The sequence below is a fragment of the Mixophyes fleayi genome, chromosome 1 (assembly GCF_038048845.1).
Source record: "Mixophyes fleayi isolate aMixFle1 chromosome 1, aMixFle1.hap1, whole genome shotgun sequence".
Taxonomy (NCBI): Eukaryota; Metazoa; Chordata; class Amphibia; order Anura; family Limnodynastidae; genus Mixophyes; species Mixophyes fleayi.
In genome coordinates this window covers 88,685,052-88,712,285 of record NC_134402.1, presented here as the reverse complement: position 1 = coordinate 88,712,285, position 27,234 = coordinate 88,685,052, and the positions used below count along the sequence as shown (strand labels likewise).

General features: G+C 37.0%; 1 protein-coding gene across 1 annotated transcript in view; it reads left to right on the top strand.

Moving 5' to 3' along the window:
* Window positions 1–474: 474 nt before the first annotated feature.
* The window catches only part of PALLD (palladin, cytoskeletal associated protein), a 291,751-nt gene continuing 264,991 nt past the window's right edge, over window positions 475–27,234 (top strand). Inside the window, exon 1 of the mRNA XM_075197829.1 lies at window positions 475–1,498. Within this exon, the coding sequence (XP_075053930.1) occupies window positions 489–1,498 (1,010 nt within the window). The 5' untranslated portion in view covers window positions 475–488. The remainder of the gene's footprint in view (window positions 1,499–27,234) is intronic.

Genomic DNA, 27,234 nt, shown 5'->3' with positions numbered 1-27,234 from the left:
TTTCATTATACAATAATTTCTGACTAGGACTAAATTTAAAATAAAACAAAGTTATATATTAAACATAAATGACTTGTGCAGCGCTGCAGAATTAGTGGCGCTATATAAATAAATAGATGATGATGATTATTATGTCAATTTTTCTGTAACTAATATTTATTGCATAAGAAGGGCTGGTTCTCATTTTTTAACATTATAGATTGTTTCTGTCTATCAATACCCAGTTTATTTTATTACTGTGCTTGTTCTCAATTTTAAAGTGCTACGGAATATGTTGATACTATATAAATAAATGTTAATAAATAATATAAATAAAAATATGTAATAATAAATTGCTTATTGTTAAAGTGTATAACTTTTGTATTGTAAGATATGTGAGATAGTGAGGTACTTCGTTACATTATAGGGAGATGTTTTTCAACTGTTAGATATTGAAACATACTCTGAAACTGTGTATATTTCTTGTTGTGCTAGAACAGCCTTTCAGGATGGCAAACAGTGACCTGGATCAAGCTTTAGACGTTTCTCTTTTGATTAAAGATGTCTACTCCGATGAGAGAAAAGCAAAAAACTGTCTATCTGGAAACATGTCAGAAGCTTCATCCCATGACTCCTTCTATGATTCTTTATCAGACTTGCAGGGAGAGGCCATTGATGTCCCAGAACTCTCTGCATTTCTTAGTCAAGAGGAAATGAACAAGAGCCTTGACATTGCACGTGAAGCCTTTTCAGGCCCCCAGTCTCAGAATCCAACCCATGGGCATGTTTTGAAGTCTTCTCATGCTAACCTACCTGACAGGTCTTTTAGGGAACTAAAAATAAGTAACTCTGCCTCAGAAAACTTCAGGAAAAGGGACACTGTGCTTACTAAATCAGGAAGAGCCAATGCTGCTACTAATCCAGTGGTTGCAAATGTTCGAGGAATGATATCACCACTTCTAACCACTAGTCCAAGTATAATTCGGACCCTGCAAGCCCAAAAAGCTTCCAAACATCAAGGTAAAAGCGGCTTAACCACCGTTCCAATTCCAAAAGCCAGAACGAAATCATTTAACAGGGAAGCTGGTGCTCAAAGTGACATGTGTCAAAAGGCAGCTACTTTTATTGAAGAACTCTCTGCAATATTTCGAGAGACTAGTAAAGCAAGAGATAGGCGACCAAATGGCGATTCTTCCTCCCCCGATAGTGGATATCTCTCTCCAAAAAAGGACAAGGTGATAACTATTAATCCCACAATCATTGAAAGTGAAATGAAACCACAGCAAGAAGTTAAAACAACGGCAGTGACAACTGTAAAAGATACCAAGGAAAGATTAGACAAAATAGAGAAGCAAACCAAGCAGACCGAAGTAGAAGCAACACACAGTCAGACTAATAAATATTACTCTCCTCCTTCAGTTGCTCGATTTATTCAGAAGCTTAAAAGTCAAGAAGTGGCTGAGGGGAGTAGAGTGAGTTTGGAATGCAGAGTGACAGGAAACCCCTTACCAGTAATTAGGTAAGTCCCCAAATCTACTCACCTTTAAGACATATAAAAATTATTTCCATTGACAAAGCTGACAATGTTAGGATATGAAGCTTTGATTATGTCACATACTGGACAAAAGTATAGCCAAAATGTTGCCAAATTTAAATAAGGTTAAATAAGGTTATATAATACTTTCTATAATGTGCATAGAATAATATTTATGATGTCATGTAAATAGTGAACACTCAGAAAGAGATGTTTTTGCTTGTTTTGTATTACATTTGAAATTGCTTCAAAACAAATGCCTTATGGGCAGCACGGTGGCCTAGTGGTTAGTACTTGGGGTCATTAGTTCGATTCCAGAGATTAATTGGCTGCTGACAAAATGAACGTGTGTGTGTGTGTCTGTTTGTCTGTCTTAGGGAATTTAGACTGTAAGCTCCAGTGGGGCAGGGACTGGTGTTAATGACAAATGTTCTTTGTACACTGCCGCAGAATTGGTGGTGCTTTATAAATAAATGGTGATGAAATGTCTTCGCTGCAATTGGTGTTAGGCTCTACTAACTAACAACACTACTATTGAGAATAGTATCACATATGGTCAACTAATCCAGTCATAAATAGCAAAATTTGGCACATACAGATTTTGATGATCTCTTAAGAAATCTAAGTGTAAACTCACAATATATGTTTCAAGTCCTCAAAGGAAAAAATAATTACTTCTGCGCCATTTCTAAAAGTTTGCCAAATAGTTACTAGAATTTCATAAATTAAACAAAAGCCTTGAAAATCAGCAGGTTAGTTAATTAGAAAGGACCTCATCTGAATTATATCTCTAATTCTGTGATGTTGAATAAAACATTGTAAAAAGCATGGAGTAGCTTAATGAAGTGCAGTCACAATACATATAACTTCGAAAGAAAATACTTTATCTTCTGCATTTAATCAGGATACATAAATTATGATTTCCATGGTAAATGCAATTAGCGATAAATAGCAACCTAAATTGTATATTTTTCATATAGATGTTATTTTTCCTCAATGCTCTACTAAAAAAGCCAGTTTTATATATGACTTTCAGATATAGGATAACAAGGATTCTGCAGAGAACTGTAGTGGTCTATCAGGAGTGTATTCATTAAAATAGTAGAATCTAATGCTTTCCAATGAGTCTATTTGCTTTATCAAGATTGTAAAAATGGCATATTTATTAATTGCTTCAGAAAAGAAAATGTTACAGATTTTTGCATGTTTAAAAAAAAATCCAAAATAAAAAATGATTTCTAGTGTAGTTGTAGAATTGCTTATCACATAGTAGATTTACTCATCTAGAATTAAATACAGCAGGCCTGATTCATTAAGGAAAGTAAGGCAGAATAAAAAGTAAATATTCTCCTGGTCAAAACCATGTTACAATGCAAGGGATGCAAATTAAATTTAAATTTAAAGTTAATCTAGGACATGCCTTACCCCAACTATAAATCTGCCATCACATTTTAAATATGCATTCTCCTCCATTGTAACATTGTTTTGCCGAAGTGCAAAGTTACTCATTTTTTAATGAATCAGGCCCAGCATGAACAAATTAAGTAACCAAGTTCTGGAATAGCTATGAACTTGGTTGGGCTTAGACAATAGTAATATCAGTAGGATGATTGTATAGGTAGTGGGATGAGATGATCTTGCAGTGGCAAGGTCACAAAACGTATATTCATTAATGTGTCATGACTGTTATGTTTAAAGCAAGATAATTACTTGAAGAGGTTTGCAGCATTCTAAATTATATCTTTAGTCTTTATTTATTATGTGCACTATGGGGGAAGCTAATGTACTGGCAACCCAGAACCTCATACATGCCCGGTGGTAATCCTCTTGTTTGCTTGTAAATATTACTGGCTGTGCGAGTGGGTCAGACATTTCTCTTCTGCTTTTGAAGAATCTGACTGTGCATATTAGGGTAATTTCAAGGGATTATTGGACTGCATTTAGACTGGCCTAGAAATGGCAAGATTGAATATCACTATGTAATTAAAGAAGAATTTATTTTCTTGAAATTATCCTTAACTGGTGTGATTTGATTTTTTGTTAGTGTTTTTTATGGCATTATTGGATGACTTATTTAAAACATAGTTTAACAGGTGCAGAACCAATAAAATGCAAAGCCAGTGGTCCTGTGATATCAATTCCATATTAGTTTAATTTCACTTTCCGTTATTACTATAGGAAGCTCATTGTGTCAGAATAATCTCCCAAAACTGTTCACTATATAAAATGTAGTGTTAAAATGTAATTCTTATGTTAAGACATGGAGGTAAATGTATCAAATTGTGATTTAGGCAAATCAACGATTTTTGAAGATATTGCTGGCTAGAATTAAAACGGCAATTTTATTAAAGTTAACTTTTGCCTTTAACTAAATTGCTGTTTTAACTCTAACCGGCAATGGCGCTGAAAATCGGTGGTTTGCCACAATCGCCGTTTGATACATTTACCCCATGATTTTGTTGTCATGAGAGAAAATTATCCATCTGTTTGAGAACACAATAATAAAACACATAAATAAGAAAACCACTTTAACCATTTATGCATTTTTTTCACTTTTTTAACTACAAATATGATTATTCTCGCTTCAGCTTTTGGGAAACTTAAAGATTGAAGATGGCAGCTTTTTCTAATTTGAAAGAATATGGGTGTTAGCATGGTGCGATTTTTTTTTTTGTTACTTTATTCATTGTCCTTTCAAGTAGATCTGTGTTTTATAGATAAATGTGCTCATCCTATTTAACTTTTCAGTCAATAAACATACCATATGTGCAACAAGTGGTGTTTAGGTACCAACAGGGATAACGGACAGCACATAAAATATAGGGGACTAAACTCATGCTGATTCACCCAACTTGAGTGTATCAACAACAGTAACAATGCTGAAGTTTCCATACATGACAGCGTATACAAGTATATAAAAAAATATTAAGTAAAGAATACATAAAGAATAAGCAATCACACAAATAACATCCTGCCAATAACTGTCCTGTGGTAAAAAATCAAACCATTTATGAATATGGCAGATAGCAGCTTAAATAATTTGTGAGGCGGTACAGTAAGTGCACTACACAGCTAAGTACAAAAGTGGTAACAAAATAAATAATTGTACCTGCTGTGCATTTTTATTGCTGGGATTTGGAAACAAAAATTCCAACAACAAAAAAAAGTTCCAATTAAGCTAGTGACCAGAGTGGGGTAAGGAGCATAAACACTTTATGTTGGAAAACTAGTAAAACCTTACTTTGCTTGATGAATACCAGTTCCTACTATTTCATGATTATATGAAAATTAGGATATGATGAGGTGAAGTGCAGTTTGTTTTCAAGAATTTTATCATTTCAATGAGTATAGCAATGTGTACAAGCCACAGGACATATAAACAGCATTCAAATACAGGTGCATTCCTTCATAGTAGTCATGTACTAATTAGTAAATTCCAGCAATAATAGTTCCAGTCACTAGATTTCAATTATATCAAGGACCTGAAAGTGGAATATGAGAGTAGAACAACTAGTGCTATATTAAAAATGTGGTTAAGATGGGTTTGGACCCTGTACAACACCTCTGAATCCTTGTTATTCCATGGCCCATCAAATTCGGCTGTTTTGAGGGTAAGAAGGGTAGCAACTCACTATTTAATAGATGTACCTAATAAAGTGATCACTAGATAGATAGATAGATAGATAGATAGATAGATAGATAGATAGATAGATAGATAGATAGATAGATAGATAGACCTCTTATAAGGTGGTATTAATCTAATTATAGCTATGAAAAGATGGATCTATGATGAGGTAAACCACTGATAAAAAGTTCTTCTAGTAACCAGTGTTCACATTTATCCCCTTCCCAAAAAAAGAATGAATCTCTTGGTGCACTTTGCAGCCACCTGTTACAAGACTAGATAATGGCTGAAGGCTGCCAAGTTTCACCACTGTGAGCCAAGAATATATGCTGTCCCAAGATTTATTCACAGAAAGCATGTAAGTCAGCAGCTGCCACATAAACATCACAAAAGTCTTTTAAGGATATCACTATACACACAAGTTCATTATCCGTCATATTCAGGATTATTTATTGATTTAAATGCAACCAACATTTCACTGACTGATTAATAATGGCGGTCTATATGTTGTAGTGTCTGATAATTATAAATAAAGATTTCTGTGTTTAAAAGAAAGCGAGAGACATTAAGCCCTACAGACATTTTATCACACATGCAACAGCTGCTGCTTTTGTAAATAGATTTAAGTTTACAGCTTAAGACCAGTAGTTCCCAACTGTGACCCTCAGACACCTTCAAAAAATCTTATAAACAAATTAATCTCTATTTTCTCACCCATTTGTTAAAAAAGAAACTTTTGAAAGAATGAAAATCTACAGTTTTGTTATTCTTTTGCTCTGAACACAAATATACCAATTTACCATTTAGCATGTACCGAGTGGTGTTACAACCAAGGATGGAGTGGTGCAGCCAGGGGTTGGCTGGGCTCAGAAGGGGGAATCTGCCCCCGGATCGGTCCCACTACCTTGGGCTGTGTCACTGACTTATGGGCTGCTGAGCCAAGTCTCGCCTAATCCCCCCCTCCCAGACTAAAATGTGCCAACCAGCCTCTGGGTGCAACCCACTGGACCAAACCACCATTGGGGGTCTAGCATATGTGTTGCCCTCTTTCATCTTACACCATTATGTTCTGTGCCCCGTGTAGTTATGCAGAGGTTACCATATCATATTTATGTTTGTAGGGCTCTGTATTATCATACTTACAAGTTGAGGGGGAGTGAGACACAGTATCCAACTTTTTCCTGGTACCCAGAATGACATATTTCCTTACATCAGTATAAGTACCTCTTTAAAATGTTGTCCCTATGATAATAGTAACTGTGAATTTCACCTGAGTAGCTCTAATGTTTTGTTTTGAACAACCATTTCACAAATACTGTTTAAAGAATAATTAAAGCTAAAATACTATTTTTTAATTTTTTTCACATGTAAAATAGTCAAAGCCTCCATATTGTGAAAGAAATTAATAAATTAAATGTTACGTATTCTTGTTAGTTAGAAAAAGAACCACAGCCCTGAGAGTAGTACTCACTCAGTTGTGAATAAATGCGTGAAGCTCAAATATATAAACTATACATTTAATAATAAGATATGTATAAAAACAAAAAAATAAAAAATGTACAACACATAATCACTATAAATCTCTTGATCAGTGCACTGATCTACATTAATATATAGAAAAGCATGAAAATCTCAAGTAGCGTTAATCTCCTTGAAAAAATATTAGTTTTTATAATAAAAGGAGTATTTGTTCAGTAGTAGTCCATATCCCTGGATATCATTCACCTCGGGTATATATATGATGATCCCAAAAAATCCGTAACCAAACCTCGTCACAAAAGCATTTTAACTTTTGCTCTATATATTTATAAGTGAACTGCCAAATGAGTAGGTATGTTCAAATGTGTCTTAACTAGAGATGGGCGAACTTTGCCTATCCGAGTACCGAGCCTGCTCGGCTCGGTACTCTCCCGCCCGCTCGGAATCCAAATCGAGGCCGAACGTCATTGTGACGTCGTCAGATCTCGGGGCTCGGTTTGCGCGATACTTGAAAATTATAAATACCTGCCTCCACAGCAATCCATCGCCATTTGACAGAGGGAGAGAGCAGGGTGTAGTCGCAGGCTGATTAGAGCAAGGACAGACAATACAATTTTGATTCCAATTCTGATAACAATCGATAGAGAAGAGAGGAGGATAGAGGAGTCTTTTTTTTTCAATATTTGGCACTACAAGTGCTTTGGGGTGTCCCCCATTCTTTTGCATTAATATTTCTGGCTGTCAAAAGTACTATCTGTCAGCAGATTTGAAAAATAATTTTTAGCACTCCCAAGTGCTTTTTGGGTGTCCCCCATTCTTTTGCATTAATATTTCTGGCTGTTAAAACTACTATCTGTTAGCAGATTTAAAAAATAATTTTTAGCACTCCCAAGTGCTTTTTGGGTGTCCCCCATTCTTTTGCATTAATATTTCTGACTGTCAAAAGTCCTGTTTGTCAGCAATCTGAAAAATAATGTTTAGCACTCCCAAGTGCTTTTGGGGTGTCCCCCATTCTTTTGCATTAATTTTTCTGGCTGTCAACAGTCATATTTGTCAGCAGTATCTAAAACAATTTGTAGCACTACAAGTGCTTTGGCCTCATAATGGACCCAAAGCAGTCCACATATGAGCAGAATCAGCAACCAGGTTCTGTCACCAGTCCTGATGGTAGTGTTCCCAGTACGTCATCTGGGAAAGGCGATGTCAAACTACACAGTCTTTTGAAAGCAGTCAAAAAAACACACACCCAAAATAAATTTACCGTGTTGAAGCACAAAAGAAGTGTAACTGAGCAAAAGTTAACTGCCGATGAAAAAAAAATTGCCAACATGCCATTCTACACACGCAGTGGCAAAGAAAGAATGAGGCCTTGGCCTTTCTTTATTAGTGGCAGATCAAAAAATGTTATTGAGCCTTTTTCTTGTACGGACACTCATGACAAAGCAAAACCAAGTAATTTGGAGTCTAAAAGTGGTGCACAAGTACTGTTACGCGTGAAAGCCAAGCTGCAAGAAAACAGTAAGGCATTAGAGGATAATGAATGCTCTGAATCAGAAATGACACCAATCCCTGGGGAGAGTCCATCCACCAGTGGTATGTCTAATCGTGAGCATTCTGTTAGTGACAGTGTACCCATAAAGAAGGTTCCTTTCAGCAGTTCTGCTGATGTGTGCCTTAACAGCCCGAGTGTAGTCGGTGATACACCAATTGAGGATGCCACTTTTGAGTTAGAAGAGGACAAGGGGGAGATTTGTGTAGGCGACGAGGGCACTAATGATGATGTTGATGATTATAATGCAGACAGATACCAAATTGCCTTTCTCAATTTCTATTTATATTCTAGACTCTATATTGGCTGAATAGTTTACTATTTTACTCATAGTGGAGAGGGGGTCTGATGCAGACAGAAACCAAACTACCTTGGTCCATTTATTTTTACTTTCTAATTCCACAGTCTATGCAGGCTGCTTTTTTTCTATTCAACTACAAGTGGAGGGCGGGGGGGGGGGGGGCATAGATAGCCACCAAACTACTGTGGTCCATTTATTTTTACTTTCTAATTCCACAGTCTATGCAGGCTGCTTTTTTCTATTCAACTACAAGTGGAGGGCGGGGGGGCATAGATAGCCACCAAACTACCGTGGTCCATTTATTTTTACTTTCTAATTCCACAGTCTATGCAGGCTGCTTTTTTTCTATTCAACTACAAGTGGAGGGTGGGGGGGGCATAGATAGCCACCAAACTACCGTGGTCCATTTATTTTTACTTTCTAATTCCACAGTCTATGCAGGCTGCTTTTTTTCTATTCAACTACAAGTGGAGGGTGGGGGGGGGGGCATAGATAGCCACCAAACTACCGTGGTCCATTTATTTTTACTTTCTAATTCCACAGTCTATGCAGGCTGCTTTTTATCTATCCAACTACAAGTGGAGGGTAGGGGGGGGCATATATATCCACCAAACTACCGTGGTCCATTTATTTTTACTTTCTAATTCCACAGTCTATGCAGGCTGCTTTTTTTCTATTCAACTACAAGTGGAGGGTGTAATATACACCCAAAGACGATGGCTGCATTGCCAATAAGCAAAGATGAAGAGGAAGACAACCAGGTTTGTGTGGAGAATTAAGGACGGCCTACCAGGGATTAAACTGTTTTCTTCCTAATTTATTAGCTTTAGAATTACCTTACTTATCCAAGAAACAGGTGGAGCACTAAATTAGGTTATTTTATGCCCAAAAACATTGATTTTTAAACAAAATTGCAAAACAAAAGCAAACAAAACCAAAACCAAAACACGCAAGGGCGATTTTGCAAAACCAAAACCAAAACATGGGGGTCAGTGAGCATCTCTAGTCTTAACCCTCCTAGAGATGTGCATAACTCAGGGAGTGATGTAGTTAATAGGTCTATTATGCGCAATGCTGCAGATACCGCTTCTGTTGTTAAAAAAGCAGCTTTATGATCAACAATGGAAATCGTCACTGTATATTTATTGTTCATATGGTATCCAATTTAGCAAATATAAAAATTAATAAAATACTGTGTATGTAGAACCACCGGCACTTTCTTTGATGCGAATATCCACGTTATTCAGCTCACTTATTTAGAAAGTATTATCCAGTGACACGCCGCTGCCGTGAGTGGTGATCAGATGTGTCCACCCATAGGTGTCTGCTGCTGCATCTTTCGCGGGGAGTGTATATGCAAAGCCCCCGACACTCTCCTGGTCTTAATAACAGACCTCCATGATATTTGGCTCACTTATTTGGGATATATTTGACCAATGACACGCCGCTGCTGTGAGCGGTGATCAGATATAACCTCACAAAGGTATCTGTTGCTACATCTTTCGTATGAATCTTACAGAAACAAGGTAGATTGCGGGTAATAGAAAAACCTTGAGGCAGTAATTTGTGGTCAGATATTAACAATCATTGGACCTGACGCGTTTCATCACTTAGAAGTGATTTCTTCAGAGGATTATTCAATGTAAATTCAAGTTTCCAAATCCTGGGCGCCATTTTAAACATCCGCCCAAACTTAATTGTTTCATTATCTGTCAGCTGCAGTTAGCAGCAAGCCGATGGCTTATATCAGAATATCGTTCTTTGTAATATCAATTAATTCTAAAACTGTTCAGATCACAAGCGACATCATATTGTTATATCTATAAATAAAATAATATATACACACACACATATGCATAAAAATGCATTCTTTAACAATTAATTCTTTCACGTATTAATTGCTCAGTATCATTCTATTATCAAAGCCAAATGTGCTCATTTGTTACTTCACTTACTTTATATAATTATCTTTTAAACATTTATAACATTATCTCTATATAGATTATTAAGAGACCTGGATTAAAAGAGTTTTTAACTAGAGGTTTCTAACATCAATATCTTTTTCTAGATGCTCATATTTAATTAATATATGCAATAATCCATTTATCTGCAACCTTCTCCTTATTGGCCTCCCCCTCTCTCATCTCGTTCCTCTTCGATCTGTACTTACCGCCGCTGCTAGACTTATTTTCCTCTCTCGCCGTTCCACCTCTGTCTCCCCACTCTAGCAAGCCCTTCACTGGCTCCCCTTCCCCTTACTCTGACTTACAAGGCCCTTGCCAACTCCACTGCTCCCTACATCTCTAACCTTATCTCTATTCATACTCCATCCCGCCCACTGCGATCATCCAATGATCGCCGCCTCTTTTCCCCTCTGATTACCTCTTCTCACGCACGTATCCAAGACTTCTCCCGCGCCTCTCCCCTCCATTGGAACAACCTCCCCCCTCCATCAGAACTTCCCCCAATCTGTCCTCTTTCAAACGAACATTAAAAACCCACCTTTTCTTAAAGCCCTCCAGTCTCATGCCTAACCTCCCACCGGTCGGTTACCTCTCTCTCTCATCCCTTCTTCCCTTCTCCCCCTTTCTCGACTCTGTCTCCGTTTCTCCCGTCTCTCCGTCTCATCCATGTGTCTGTCTGTCTTCCCCTCCCTTTAGATTGTACGCTCCTTTGAGCAGGGCTCTCCTACCTCCTGTTTCCATCACTTTTAACTGCACTCTCCAGCTACTCAGCTCACCTCCTCTTGGTCCCTCTGCCCTCTGTCTCCTCTCGCTTCTCTCCGCTCCCCTCATTGGCTCTTAACCTGTCATCAGTGCCCACCCCCTTGGGTCCAAGTTACCTGCCTGTACTGACTTTTTCCCTCCCTCTCTTTCTAGCTGTGCCTGAGCCCCCAGAGTTATAATGCTTACTGTTACTTGTACTGTGCTGTTTCACCTTGTACTGTGCCTTTGTCTGTCGTTGTACGGTGCTACGGATACTTTGCGGCACCTTATAAATAAAAATGAATAATAATAATAATAATTTATTCGGTTATATCCTACATATCCTGTGGGTTCTTAAAGCCTCCTAATATTACTTAACTCTACATGCCTTCACAGAGAATAGAACTTGATACAAATCTAAGAACCAAAAATTAAATGTACATATTTATTCTTGATGGAATTTAGGGAGGTTATTCGTATGGGAGATATCTAAACAAATTAATTCCATCTCTGATAAATCATCTAATACCGATAATAAAAATATTCGGATCTAATAACTAGATTTTGATTATGGTCTCCCTATTAATATTTGTTCCCATATTTTGGGAGATTCCATTGTTAATGTTAGCTCTCTTCAAAACCTCCATTACCATATGAAAAATATTTATAAAACAGTGACACCTTAATAATATATTTTTCTATGACAGAACTTCATTAAATTCTACGGCCTCATTTAATCTCATCAGACTCAGTGCATTCAATAAATGTATCCAGAAGACTTCTTGGGTGCATAGCTTTTTGCACCTATTTTACTCTTAATATGTTCAACTCCCACTAACATCAAACTATCCACCTCTCCATTGTGGTAGGTATTGAAATGGCGGGGTACGCTGTGATTTTCTTTCCCATTTAAAATATTTTGTTGAGGTTCCATGAATCTGGATCTCAGTGTTCTGGTGGATCTTCCTACATAGACTAAATTACAGCTGCAGCTCCAAAAATAGATCACATAGCATGTATTAAAATTGACAAATCCACAAATTTTATAACTTTTATCACCATGTTGAAATTCTGTAATTTTATTCATTATATGTGTATAAGTAATGCACTTCCCAGTCCCACATTCATAGCAACCCTCTAATTTTTGTGGGATACAATTTTGTGAGATTGAACTTTCACACTTCTCTTTTTGGTGATTTTTAAATAAACTGGGAGCTAGTAAATGTTTTTAATTTTTTCCTTTCTTAAAGACTATTCTCGGGTCCTGTGGTAACACATTTCTCAGCACAGTATCTTGATGTAAAATAGGATAGAACTTTTTGATAGTCTTTTTGATCTCCCATAGCTTCATATTATACTTGGAAATGAATGCTATGGGGGCCAGACCACCTTTAATTTTTTCCTCGTCCATATTATGCACTTATTTCTTCTCCTTAACAATTAATGTTTTCTGTCCATGTTCATTACTTTGTTTAAACATTATTCAAAAGATTCTCCAGATACACTCTCCCGTTAAATCATTAAGCATATCTAATGCTTGTATCTCAAATAGAGTATCATTGGTACAGTTTCTTTTAAGTCACATCAACTGTCCTTTAGATATATTCTTCTTCCATGCATTGTGGTGTGCACTTAAATAGTGAAGGTAGTTGGCGACGTCCAACCTCTTCTTATAGGTGCACGTCTCCAATACCCCATTCTGTACCTTGATCTGTATATCCAGAAAGTCCATACATGTGTCATGATACCTGACAAATTTTAAACTGTAATCATTCTCATTAAGAGCTGTAACAAAAGAATGTGCACCCTAAATGATAAATAAATCATCTATATAATGGCCATAGAATACCAGGTCCATGCCCTAGTCATCCAACCCCACACACACAGGTCTCCTCAAAGGCGCTCATGTAGAGGTTGGCATAACTTGGCGCGAACCTGGTCCCCATGGCCATTACCGTTACCTGCAAATAATAATCGAGTTCAAATATAAAATAATTATGTGATAATATAAATTGGATGGAATCACTGATGAATTTGCATTGAGTCTTTTACATTAATACAGCTCTGGATAATATTTTGTTTATCACATCAATTCCTTTTTATGTGGGATATTACTACATAGGTACTCAACATCCAGGGTTAAAAATGCATAATTCCCCTTCCATTCCAATTCTTGTAACAAATTCAATAAGTGTAATGAATCTCTTATGTAGGATTTTAATTTGACCACCGGTGGCTGAAGAAAAGTATCAACATAAAATGACCGTGATGAGGTGAAGGACCCAATTCTCAATATAATGGGTCTAATCGGAGGTGTAATTGGATCCTTATGGAGTTTAGGAAGATGATACTATACCGCTGTTACTGGATACATAGGGAGTTAAAATTTATATTATCCTTAGTTAATACTCCGTCATCTGCTGCTCGATTCAATAATGATTTTAATTCTTGATGGAACTCAATGGTAGGGTTCGAACTCAAACTCCTATAGAAATTTGTATTATTCAGTTGTCTACAAGCCTCTTTCACGCAGTCAGTGCGATCTTGCACCCTTACCCCCACCCCTCCCCCTTGTCCGCTTGTTTAATGATTATTGAGAGATCCTGTTTTAGTTCTTATAGAGCTCTTTTTTTCAGAGGAGCTTATATTAGAATATTTATCATGTGGTTTTTCACAAAAAGATTTTAAAACTATCCATTGTGAGCTGATAAAAACAATTAATGTGTGGACCGTTTACCGATGTTGGGTAAAATTCTAATTTCAATTTAAACCTATTTATAGAGGGAGATTCCTTCTCCATTCTATCAGTATAATAAATCAACCTCTCTTCCTCAGATTCACATCCTTCAGATGCACTTTCACTCTTAAGATCTTTCAACATTCTAAGGCTTTCTACATCTCCACTATCTAGTACAATAGATGTTACATTCTCATAAATCTTTTTCTTTTTCAAAGATTTATTAGCAAAATATTTTTGCCTGCAGAGAGATCTAGTATATCAATTTAATTCTACACAAATTTCAAACAAATTGGGTTTGGCCGTGGGAGCAAAACTCAAACCTTTATTTAAAAGAGATAGTTGGGAGTTATCTTGATTTTTAGAGGATAGGTTAAAGATACAGTCAGTCTTTATTTCAGCATTTTTCTTCTGGCCTGATTTTTGTCCTCCTCTTTTTCCTCTAGCGTATCCCTGAACCTTTTTAGTGTTCTCTTTGCTAGGGCCTGATATTGGATCTGATGGAAAAATTTCCTTGTCTCCTGCAGGTAATCTCTCCCTTAAAAAATCTTCTCAACTCTATATCTATTAAAAGAGAATCTTTCTTTGGTCTAGCTCTTTGATCATATCTAGGCTCATTGTGGAGCTTCTTACATGGAGATTGGGTTATCCTTCTTTCATGTGTCACTGTCCCTGTGTTCTCAACATTGATCTCTTTATACATGTTAGATCTCATTATTTTGGTTTCAAAGGACCTATCTCTATACCGTACTAAAGGTATGTCTTCCTTCAATCTGTTTGAGAACCTATTTCAAGTAAAACAGTGAAATGTCCTAACTCTGTTCGATTTGTAATCGTCTTTATCTCTATTCAACTTTCTAATTTTGGTTGAAATGAGTTCTTTTTCAAACTCTTCCACCCTCTTAGTAATAATCATATCTTTCTCCTCAAATATCTCATCACTTTTGAATTGTTCAAGATCCTCTTTAAGCTTCTCAATCTCACTTTCAATACTTTTAACTTTCTTTCTCTGTATCTAACTAATATCTTCATCAGGTACAAAGAACAATTTTCTAATGCTTGGTTCCATTCTTCTAAAAGCTCAGCATCTTCTGGAAAAGTAAAGGATTTAAGGAGTATTCTTGTTAGTTACTTGAGGGTAAGTCACTATGATCCTATACAGGGGTTGGAAGCAGCAACTGTGGCATACCAGAAAAAAAGAAAACAATATGACTGCATTCCAAACAATCTATAAAAAAATATGCAAAAATAATAAATAAATATAAATAAATATTTTGTTATAATTAAAACTAGTATGTTACAGAACTTTAATCGTAATAAAAATATAAGTTTATTACAAGACATATACAGTACTGTTTATTAAAAACAAGGCAATGTGAATATCCGACAGAGCGATTGTAAATAATGGAAGTCTATATTAGGTGAAACAAATGTAATTAGTGTCCCAATAGTGGAAGGAATCTAAGGAAAGAAAAGTTCTAACTGTTCTCATAGTGGTGTGTGCATACAGAACAAAATATGTCCCTCCTGTTGTTTCACTTAATCATATATCAGAAATTGCTGTCGCACCACAAACAAGAGAATGAAGTCTGCACAAGCTCTCCAATAATGCCCAACTAAATGGGAAGCTTTGATCAGAATAAAGATTGTCATCTCAACTCTATTAGGTGAAAAGGGTTGTCTCCACGTGTTCTTCAGAGCAGTGTGTTTGATGCACGCAGTTCACTTGGTGCTCAGGAATCTCGATTTACTTTAAAGCTGTCCAGTTGAATAAATACATATCCTTGACGCGCTTCAGTTCTACCCGGAACTTTCATCAGAAAAATAGAGGTGAATAGATAAGTCCTGGTATTAAGATTCACGATAGCCAATCAGCTTTGACTTAATTATGCACATACTGTGTAATGAGGATTAACAGTGAGCGGAACAGACAAAAGTAAATATATAAAACCATTATAAGATTCCGCAATGTATAAAAATGACCTTTCAAAAAAAATTATACATAAACTGTCATCTAAAGCATCTGACTTGTTACAGTTCAAATAAAGACAGAAGTTCTAAGAGACTAAAATATAATTGCTTATAACTTCTATAAATGTATATAACACTTTAGGTCATTTGTTATTTGGTCTTAACAACTGTATATTGATAGGAGGACAATAGTTGACCTCACTCAGAGTTAAAAGGTATTCTCAACAGTAAGCTTGAGGTCCCCCTGCAAAAGTGATAACCAGCACCAGGTTTTGCCAGACGGGGTGGTCACACTATAACAGAGAGATCTGTAGCATAGGGTAACCCTATCATAATGTAAACCAGCCTCAGCCTGGCCAGCACAATAAGTACACAAGGGGAACTAGGCATGCAAAGGAGGGTCTCCAGGCCTTCTTCTAAGGGCCTAGGTGAAGAGTAAGATAAACACCCAACATATCTATTGTTTTTTGTTGCTCTGAGCCTGAAAGCTGTGGTGAGGGACAATAACTAAATTCTCATTTGAACTTAGAAGCTGAAGTACAGGAAAATCTTGCATTGCCTCTTTCACAACCCATTGGACTAACATTAGTATATCTCCAAGACTCCCTTTGAAACTGAGGGATATTATCTGCCTCTTGTTTTACGGAAAACTAATGGGGAACTGAAGCACAGCAGGATCAATGGCCATAACTCTCCTTTGGCCCTCTCTATGTGGAGCATTTAAATGACTTAAATGATATATATTTGAGCACATTTTCTTCTAATTAGTGACGTTTAGGTCTCACATTTGGGTGGCACAATGTCATTTAACCCTGTCATGTGGAAGGTTTGGATAACTCTGCGGAGAGTCTACCTAGGAGAGTCTATCTAGGTTTTATACTTCATATTCTCCTGGTTACGGTTGTTGGCATGGCTTTTTGTACTTTCTCTTTCCACCCCAATAGAGTTTTAATTGCCTTTGTATTTTTCAGAAGGGTTTCATAGTTTCAGGTGCGTTATCTGCCTTTTAGCCAATCTAGAAACAGTTGTATGTTTAATGTTGGTAACTAGGAATAGTGATAGTGGTGGGTAAAATAATTTGCCATTAATTGCCATTGTATTTAGGAAAAAGGAAATATAAACATTTATGGATTTAAGTAATTTAGTTTCTTTGATCTTGTTGGGTGTGTACTTGATTTTTGTATTTCATTTCTATATATGTTTTATTTTGTCACAAGTGTAATAAATCTACAAGTCAACAACTGTTTTGGTAGCAAAAAATATATTTCTAGTTCTAAATAATAATTTGCTGTTTACTTTTTTTATTTTATTTATACTACACCAACCAGGGTTCTGTAATTGTCTTCTTTAGAAATGTAATTGTCATCCATTTATCTGACATTGCTCATATGTTTTATTCATGTAATATTTATTCCCTTTTGTATTTCACTATACACTCTCTTAAATAGCAATTTTAGTATCTTAGCTTGTAATGTCCGTTTCTATCATATATATATATATATATATATATATATATATATATATGTATAACAAAATACAAGAAAGTGTAACCGATACATTATGCTTGCACACTGTATCCAGTAACAGTCATTCAATCCTGAAGTCTGTGGTCAAAGAGGCTGTTACTGTACCAGTGGCGAGTTTATATACAGTTTGGCTTGAAAAAAACAGTGATAATGTCACAATGTATACAGAGATAACACTAAGCTAGTTCTTCATTGGTTCAGGGTTTATGATGTTTCAGTAGAATGCACAGTCACAGGTCACAGGTCAGAATGTCACAGGTCAGTTCAAATGATTCTTCTCCAAAGGTGGGGGCAACTTACTCCACCAGCTGTGCGCATGTCTTGCCTCAGAGATTCTCCTAAAATCTGCTTTAACTAATCCATTAACAGAGCATCTATGAGAATTAATCTTATACTACTCATAACTAGCGACCGCTATGTGCGATCACTTCTCCAATGATATCGAATTCCTGCTGGTAAAATGTGGATTAATATAAGACCAAACACCATACACTTCTTAGGAACCATAAATATCTTTAATGTAGGTTTATCTGTGTATAAATAATCTCTAAGTCTTAATAATAAAATAATGTGAGTTGGAACTTTGTTAAAAGTGAACTATTTAGAAATGTTGGTGTGAATATAAGTGTATTTGCTTTGTTTACCTGTGCAATTGCATAATTAACACTGGTACGACATAGCGTACTAATCGCAATTGCACCAAACACTATTACAATGGATATTTATTCATTTAGAATGACTTCATCCAATTATTTGACTTTGACAAGCTATAACTGGCCCTCAACTTTCGAAGAGTTATCAACATCTTGAATTCGGATCACTACATTTTGACGACTATGCTTGATCTCAGGTTTAAGAGCTATGTCTTCTGTATCTTTCCAACTGTCCCAGGTCACAAGTGGTGCAATGAGCGCCTGGTGAGCAAGTTGACACCTGAGTGGTACGTGACACGACAGCCTCCCCTCCTTCAGTTTCTAAGGCTACTGCTCCTAGGTAAAAACCCAAGAAATGTGTATGGGTACTGATCTATACCGCAATTTAAGAAATTCTGAAAATGCAATTATACATACGGCAATGTACGCCAGCTCAGGTTGGTGTACATTACCGTATGTGTATTTCTTCAGCTCTTCTTCTACAGGGAGAACATTGCGGTAGAATTATCTTCGGATCACTCACCGTACCTTCTGTCACTACCACAAAGGTGGTCACTTTGCAATAGTGACCATAGGAGAGACAGAAGAGGGGTCTTTGCAGGAACAGCAGTTTTTTGTGATCGCTGTTCCTCTTGAAGATTTTTAATAAATACACACAATCTTTCAAACCTTAATATTGCGATAAGGATTGAAAGGGTTTGTGTTAAAAATGTGGTCAATAACAAATAAGGACCTAAGTGTCTATTTTTAAAATATCCTATCTGTAAGATTTTTCTATTTTGACTATTGAGCAGATTATATATAGTATTTACCTGTATATAGCATGTATATAGCATTTTCCTGTCACAATGCTCCTTCAATCTCCTTCCATCAGCAAACCAACACCATCATGTTTTGGCAGCTTCTTTGTTCAAATTTGATAATGTTGACATGTTAACAGAAAGGAGGAGGAAAACCGTAGATAAAGTACTCTCTTATCACAGGAGCTACAGGGCTATATATAGTGTACTAGAGAGTTAGCATATGTAACCCACAGTTGAAAAAACTCCGGAAAAGTTCATGTATCAAAATGACCAATAAAAGATAGTGAAATGGTATACTCGGATATCCAGCTTTTAGTCCACTTGTATAAGCGTTGTCTTAAATAACGGATGGCCATCCTGGGATTACATGACAGAGAATATATTCTGTGTAGGGGGTGGGAGGCCCACCGAAGTACTATTATTGGGAAGGAAGTGAATTTTGTAAAATTGTGGAAAACCCCTGAATTTTATTATTTGTTTATCAGAAATACCAGCTGACAATCAAGCTGCAGTAAGAAATTTTTGTACCTCCAGGTGGCGCACTGAGCCTATAAATACACATCATTTGCTCATGACTTTTGAACATTATGTATTGTGCAAATGGAAATTATACAGCACTTCATGTTCACAACATCTGGCATATTCCCATAACTGGGAACTTTCTAACTAATTTAAACTTAAAACAATTTAACAATATGAAGACTTCAATGACTATATTATTTTGATCTTTACCAGTACTCTCTTGAATAAAATCTATTAAACAGGTATTTAATTTTTGTGTTATAATATGAAAAAAAAAACAACACAGAGAGCTGCCACTGACTATAACACTTTTGCAAAACTGTCCCTAACTAGAGGAAGCCAGTGATAAACATGGAGTAAGGGTCTATGAGTATTGCTGAGACTTTGGTCATAATCTGAAAGACATAATGGGCCTCATTTAGGGGGGAATTCAATTCCCCATGTTCAATTGCAGTTACTGCGGTAATTTTAACACGGACTTCTGCTCGCTGCTCACAGAACTGCAAGGGAAAATCAGTGCTGAAATTAACGTAGTAACGGTAATAGTACGCGGCCCACGTTGTTCTTTAGAACAACGCGAGGAATTGAATTCCATCCTTAAAGTATGATGCATTCTGCATCCCAAACGTACATGCGTGAAAAAAAATAAAAAAAATTGCAGCCTTACATGTGTATCAGATATCACAGAGTCACAGATATATCAAGATACATCCAGCTCAAAACTCAGCAGTATTTCTATGTCAGGCATGCTCCCATCATCATATACAGTCAAGTCCATAAATATTGGGACATCGACACAATTCTCATATTTTGGGCTCTATACACCACCACAATGGATTTGAAATGAAACTAACAAGATGTGCTTTAACTGCAGACTTTCAGCTTTAATTTAAGGGGAATTTACATCCAAATCAGGTGAACAGTGTAGGAATTTCAACGGTTTCTATATGTGCCTCACACAAATCTAAGTAGACGGTCGGCACTTGCAATAATATAGGTACAACACTAAATGATAAGTCACAGAAACAAATTGCTGCTGTAGGTCATACAGGTTGTCCAGACCTGTCAAAGATATCTTCAAAGAAATGGAATAGATCCAGCGCTTAAACACCTGTACTTTGGGTAAGTATATAACTCATACGATATGGCTGATGAGATATAATACTAGTTTAATAAATTAAGTCCAATAAAATAAATAGGCACAAACAAAAACAGAAATACTAAAACCAACACTTGTAACTCAAATATAAAACTACAAAACAACAACACTAAATGAAGTATCAGCCTGTAGGTCAATACGCAAACAAGCCAATTAGAAGCAGGTGCACAGTGCTGCTGGTGTCATCATCATTATCATCATGCATCTTTACACTAGACCCACAAAAGATACACCTCCTGAGGAACATATCTGATGACGTTTCCAAGTTTCATTAGTGAGGTGTGCTGCACTTATGGGCATATGTCCTTACTGTACTAAACTTACTCTTCCTCGTCCCAGTTCCGGTTCTCCAGACGAATAGGGCCACAAGTCTGAGATGTGCTCAACTCTAAATAGGAATGCATTTTGCATGAATGCGCAGTATAGAATATATTTAAACCCTTCATATATTTACACCCTACGTATGGACCTACATTTGACTCTAAAAGTGTCCCTAAATGTATCAAGAAATCAAGAATTTCAAGGTAAAACAACATAACTTTCAAGGAAACCATACTACCAAAAATATCCAACTATTGCTTCATGTTTTCCCATCAGATATTTTTGGCTTAGCAGACTTCAGTTGCCAAACGAACTTGGTTGCCACCCGATTTCCAGGCCAGTTCCAGGCTTTGAAGTTTGATTACATATTAGTGTTTTGTGATTTTGAGACAGTGATAGCAATGTACGCATCTGAATTATCATTTGCTGTGTGTTTGTATTGCTATTTTATCTCATTTCTATTTTGTGGGTGTTTATTTTTCCGACTACATGTTGGAACATCTTTATCCCTTGCTCTTTTTGCTTGTCTGTGTCATTTGCTTGGGTTTATTTGAGGTTTATTTGAGTCATTTTCTCTCATATGTTTCATTTTTTAGTCACTTTCCTAATTTGTTCTTTCACTGGTGATAGCATCAATCCTCGTGTCAAATTTTCACATTCCAACCCTTTATTGTAGCAAAGTCTATACATATGTATTACTGTCTGGTGCTAGTCACCACTTGCAGAACATCTTAAATATTGACCGAAAATCATGATTAAAATACTGTTATTTTTCATTTCTTTTGAAGTCATCTGAATATGAATCTCTATTTTTTTATTTACCACTTTGATCTGCATCCAGGCATCTGCTACAATATATGCTGAGAGCGCTTCACATCTGAGATATGATGTATTACCTGAAAATTTGGGAACTTGTGATATTCCATAACTAGGAGTTCCATGCCCAAGATATACTAAATGACATTAAAAGATGAATTGCCCCAGTCGTTCTTCCTCTCCTTATGTAGCAGTGTCTCACTGTGACTGTAGAAGGAAGCACTTAAGGATCATGCCTGTGTGTGTGATATTCTCATGAAATAACAGCACGTATTTACTTTTACTTTTTAGTGATTTGGAACTTTGTGAATAACAGGTTTAAATTACATTTTCCACTTTAAATAAAATTGTGCCAAAATCATCCCTTTAATAGAATTTGGTGGCAGTCCCTCACCTGTGTGAGTGAAAGCCAGCGGCTGATTATTGAGTAGTGGCCACTCAGCAGTGAGTATGAGAGTTCAGCTATCACATGGCATTTGCACATAGTATACATCAATAAATTGTAAACATCAATTACATTATCCTCTCGTACAGGAACATAGGTAATATAGCAAAACTTTTTTGAATGTCCGGGAAACTCCCGAATTTCTGGGAGTCCTCCCAGACTCCCGGGAGAGCAGGCAATTCTCCCTGATCCTGACCGGCCGTGTAAACTAAACGGAGGGGGCGGAGCCTAATGATGTCATGGACGCGTCATTGTGGCCCCGTCCCTGTTTTTATTGGTCCAGAGTAGTGATGTCCGTTTTGGGGGTGGGGCTAATGACACAATTCTTCGAGCCCGCCCCACACACCCACCTGTACCCCGGACCTTCTGGGAATCATCTTGCCCATGTTCGCAAGTATGAGGTACGACGTACAACAAACCTTTTACAAAACTTTTAGGTCTTTTTAACACGTTTCTGCAGTTAAGGTATACTGACCGACCAGCAAATGACTGCTCCCAAATGCTCACTGATTGAATAACCTATTTGCTCTACATCCCTTTTGTTGCTTACATGCTATATATTTTTAAGTTAAAGGCACCTGTGTGGCATTTTTTTTACATGTTTTAGCCTGTAATGTGACATCATGTGGGTTGAGACAAGTAAAATGGCTCTATCACCATACTTGATATGCCCATGTTGTACATTGAAATACATAGCAAAGCAGAAAAAATGCAAAAATAAAAAATATCATATATTGTACCGGAAATCACACAGTTCATGTAACTCTGAAAACAGTATATCGGCTGTTACTATTTAGGTCCCGTCACAATAGGAGAGGTTCAGTTGCAACTATACATAGCAACTTGTTCTTCATAATAATAAGGAATGTGTAATAATAATAGAAAGTAGTTAACTAAAACAAGACAAAAAACAACTTTCTCTCATACTATAGCATGAAGCTGCAACTGTAAGCCCAACGAATCATGCAAGCACTCAGGAAGTGACAGAGCATGTCAGCACAGAGCAAACAAGCACAAAGGCATCGGGACATCACCAACACAATGTTCTCACAAGGCTAAAGTTCTTGCATTACTTTTATTCAAAAACTAGTTTATCATTTAACTGAAAATCATGTTATGACAGGCAAACGTTACAAACAATTGACAAGGGGAGAAAGATGTAAAGAACTATTGCATGCAATTTATGGAAGAGATTATTAAACAAAATGTTACATCTCAGTGTGTGTATATTTCTCCTTTCACCAAGACATGACTATTCATATTTCTAAAGTTTAATACAGTGCACAAAACAAACATTGAGTGAGTTTGGAATCTTCCCTTCAGTATATCATTCGCCCACTACTTTTATTCTCAAAATAATTTCTAGCTCCTTAATTTTGTTTATATATATATAGAGAGAGAGAGAGACAGACATATAGACATTTAAGAGTTACAAGAAGCACACATAGGTCTCTCCTATTGCATAGGTGCAAATATTTAAAAATATATTCTAGGGTAGTGTTGGGTTGGGGAATGAAGGGCCCACTGGGAAAAGCATTAGTAAGGCCCCCCCGAAAAAGTGCATGCTGTCGCAAAGTGGTTGAAGGTGCATTGCTGAAGGTGCATGGCAGCAGACAGAGGGTGTGCTAGGAAATAAGAATAACTGCCCCTGTCATCCACTTGAATGAGTCTTCTTTCCTTCTGGCACAGTTTGTGTGGGATGTGGTTATCATTTTGGCAAGTGCCAGGCCTCTCTACAACCCCTTCCCACCCACTTGAAATACACAGGCAATACTGAATGCACCGGTGCAGTCAAATTTCCGAAGGAAGAAATGCTGACACTTATCCTGCACATAAAAAAGATGATAGGCTAAATGCAGACACCTCCATTTGCCCGACACTCAGACAGTGTGATTGTGATTTGTCGATTACTATTGTAATCATCTTCAGGTCAGTAAAATCCTATGTCTACCACTATTGAAAAGCACAAAAGACTTTATTTATTTAATAGATATGGCCCAATTAATAGGATGGAAATACTATTTTTGTCTCTGCTGCCTTGTATAGTTGTTGAAAAATAACACATAACTGTATCAATTTCTCTCCAATTCTAAGGGCTAATCTTCTCAAGTGATTTCCAGTCACTTGGTTGTTGGCAATTAGTTGTTTACCAGTGGTCATTGTTTCTTCTGCAGCTTGTTTGCTATGGGGTGTACTACACAGATGACTTTGAATCGATGTGTATGAGCTTCAAGCAATTAGTTGCGTCCTTTGTAATGGGATGAGCTATTAATAGCTCATACATGGAATTGCTTTTGGTGATTCAGTGCAGGTAATGCTACATTGACATTTGTAATAAGGTTTCAGAGAGATGAAGCACAAGAGATTAACTGCACAAAGTAGCATAAAGCAGCACACTGATTTCTAAATCATTAATCTCATGATATTTGATCTTAGACTATGGTCTAAACTACAACTTCTCTTGAATTGTGGCACTGTGCAATTGGAGATGATGGTTGTGCTACACAGCGATTAACTGCGATGCTGCTGCAAAATGGGCAATGTGCAGGCTCCAGCGCTTTTGTATTGAAACCCCAAATGGACAGAGCAGGGACCTCCACCAAATCTTGCTGTGGGACCTGGCGATGCCATGTTCTGCCCCTGGTAGATAGGTCAGAAATATTTTAATATATACTTATCTGGTCCACCATTAGTCACCAGGATTGCCAAATACAATAATTTTCATATCATGTTATTATCAATTGGGAGATATAAATAAAACAATTGTGTGGAGTTCCCTTTAAATAGAAATATTCTAAGAATGTTGATATTGGTGTTTTACTGCATATGGCACATAGAAAGAAGCAAAATGCCTCAAAACTAAGACAGTTGTCTCAGACAGCACCATTTGGTTGACAAACTTGAGCTGATAGGTCCAGATGCAAAGTCTATTGTGACATCATCAAAATGCTAATTCACACATTTTCTAGGAAGCATAAATTGTCTGAATTACCCACAAGAAAAATGCTTTGACTGTAGTGAAATATCAAATGGGGCCCCCGTAAGTATACCGGCACTCTTATCTGATGTTACAGCAACAAGCCATGTAGTAGAGCCAGCCTGAACCTGGTGTCATCTATTGCCATAAAGGGGTAATACAGTCAGATAATTAATGACAAAATGTGTTTATCTTGTTGTTATCTGATTTTTTGACAAAATGTGCAACAAGTTTGCTCCAATTTTGCACCAATTTGTATGTATGCTATTTACAGCATTTGTAAACCTATATATAATAATATCAAAGACAAGGCAGATATTTCATGGTACAGTCTTGATTATGCACAGGAAATATTTTAAAAATGAAATATAGTTCATCAATACTGTAGAAGAAAAGGTAAGGGCTCATTAAAATAACATAAAATAGGAAATGTAAACCTGATAACATTTCTTTTTGAAATCATGATATTGAACTAACCGTGATGAAAACCAGGGTTATAAGGAAACCATATGTGCCGACAATATTAGCAATGTGCCGTGTTCTCAATCACACTATAAATGAAATGTCCACCAAGAGTACATTCATTTTATTTCCCTTATGTGATCTGTATACTATTAAGTTACTGCTCCAATGAGTTTACATATGTGAAAATAGATTAATGAGTCTATTTTAAGTCACAGCCTTAATTGCTTATACCAAAGCTCAAGAGCACTGTAAAAAGCACTACCTATCGTTCCCATAAACTGACCTCTTGTCCTTTGTATTGTTTGATGGGCCTGCACTGTATAACTTCACAACCCATTCCAGCTCGTAAACTACAGCAAAATTGTGGATAAGTGTGTTCAAAGGTTTTCTTACATGAAATCATTCTCTATGACATTTCCTAAAATATTTACTAGCAACCTTGTATAGGTATCTCATGTGGATGAAATGTTTTTTTATTTTTCAAAGGAGATAAAGGAATATTTTTGTCACCACTGTTCTGCAGCAACAATCCCATGTTGTAAAGAAGAGACCAATTGCACAGCGTTTATCTTGGTAACAATTCTCAGTGTTCTTGCTGTATACATTGATTAAAAATTATTCATTAAATACCATTATATTATAAACATGTCAAGTGTTCATGTCATGCCCTGTGTCCACGTTACACATGTCCATGTAAGTAGAGGCAAACTGGTGATTGTATTATTTATTTATAATACATGCCCATCATGGCTCCGCTACATGGCTTGATGCCCCAACATCAGATGAGAGTGCCGTTATACTTACTGGAACCCCATTTCATATGGTATTAGTAATACCATTAGTAATAGTATTACAGTCAAAGCATTTTGTTTGTGGGCAATTCAGACAATTTATGCTTCTTAGCTAATGTGTGAATTAGCATTTTGATGATGTCACAATGGACTTTATCATATGCGCATGTCCACTCACATTTCTGCCAACCAAATTGTGCTGTCTGAGCAGGCCCGGCGCTCCCATTAGGCAAGGTTAGGCACTTGCCTAGGGCGCCGGGCTCTGGAGGGCGCCCTCCAGAATGAAAATTACTTTAAAACTGTGCGGCGACCGCTGACCATACCTGTCACGGCCGCCGCACAGCATTCAGATACACGGGGGAGGGGGAAAGAGGCTATTGCACACCACCGCCGCCTCTCTGCTCCGTCTCCTCCCCTCCACTCACTAGTGTCAGTGAGTGGAGGGGAGGAGAGGGAGCAGAGAGGCGGCGGTGGTGAGGTAAGGAAAGACGGGGGGAGGAGGGAGGAGGGAGGAGGGCGCCGTTTTTGCGGGGGGGGGGGCGCCGATTTTTGCGGGGGGGGGGGCGCCGATTTTTTCAAAATGCCTAGGGTGCCATGGACCCTAGCACTGGCCCTGTGTCTGAGACCACATCTTACCACATTTTAGTCATGCCCATCCCTGCATGCTTATCGTGCATACTGACAACTGCAACGTGTAATCATTCTTGCACTTTATGCAAGTTTCTTATAAGCATATGTCCTTATTTTGCACTTGGTGTTATTCTGCAAGTGGTGTGTAATTCTCAGATTAATTTCTTATTGTGTATCTGTATGTTTTAGGGAAACCCCATGTTGAGGGTAATACAGTTAGAAGTGCCTAATTATACTATATTTTTA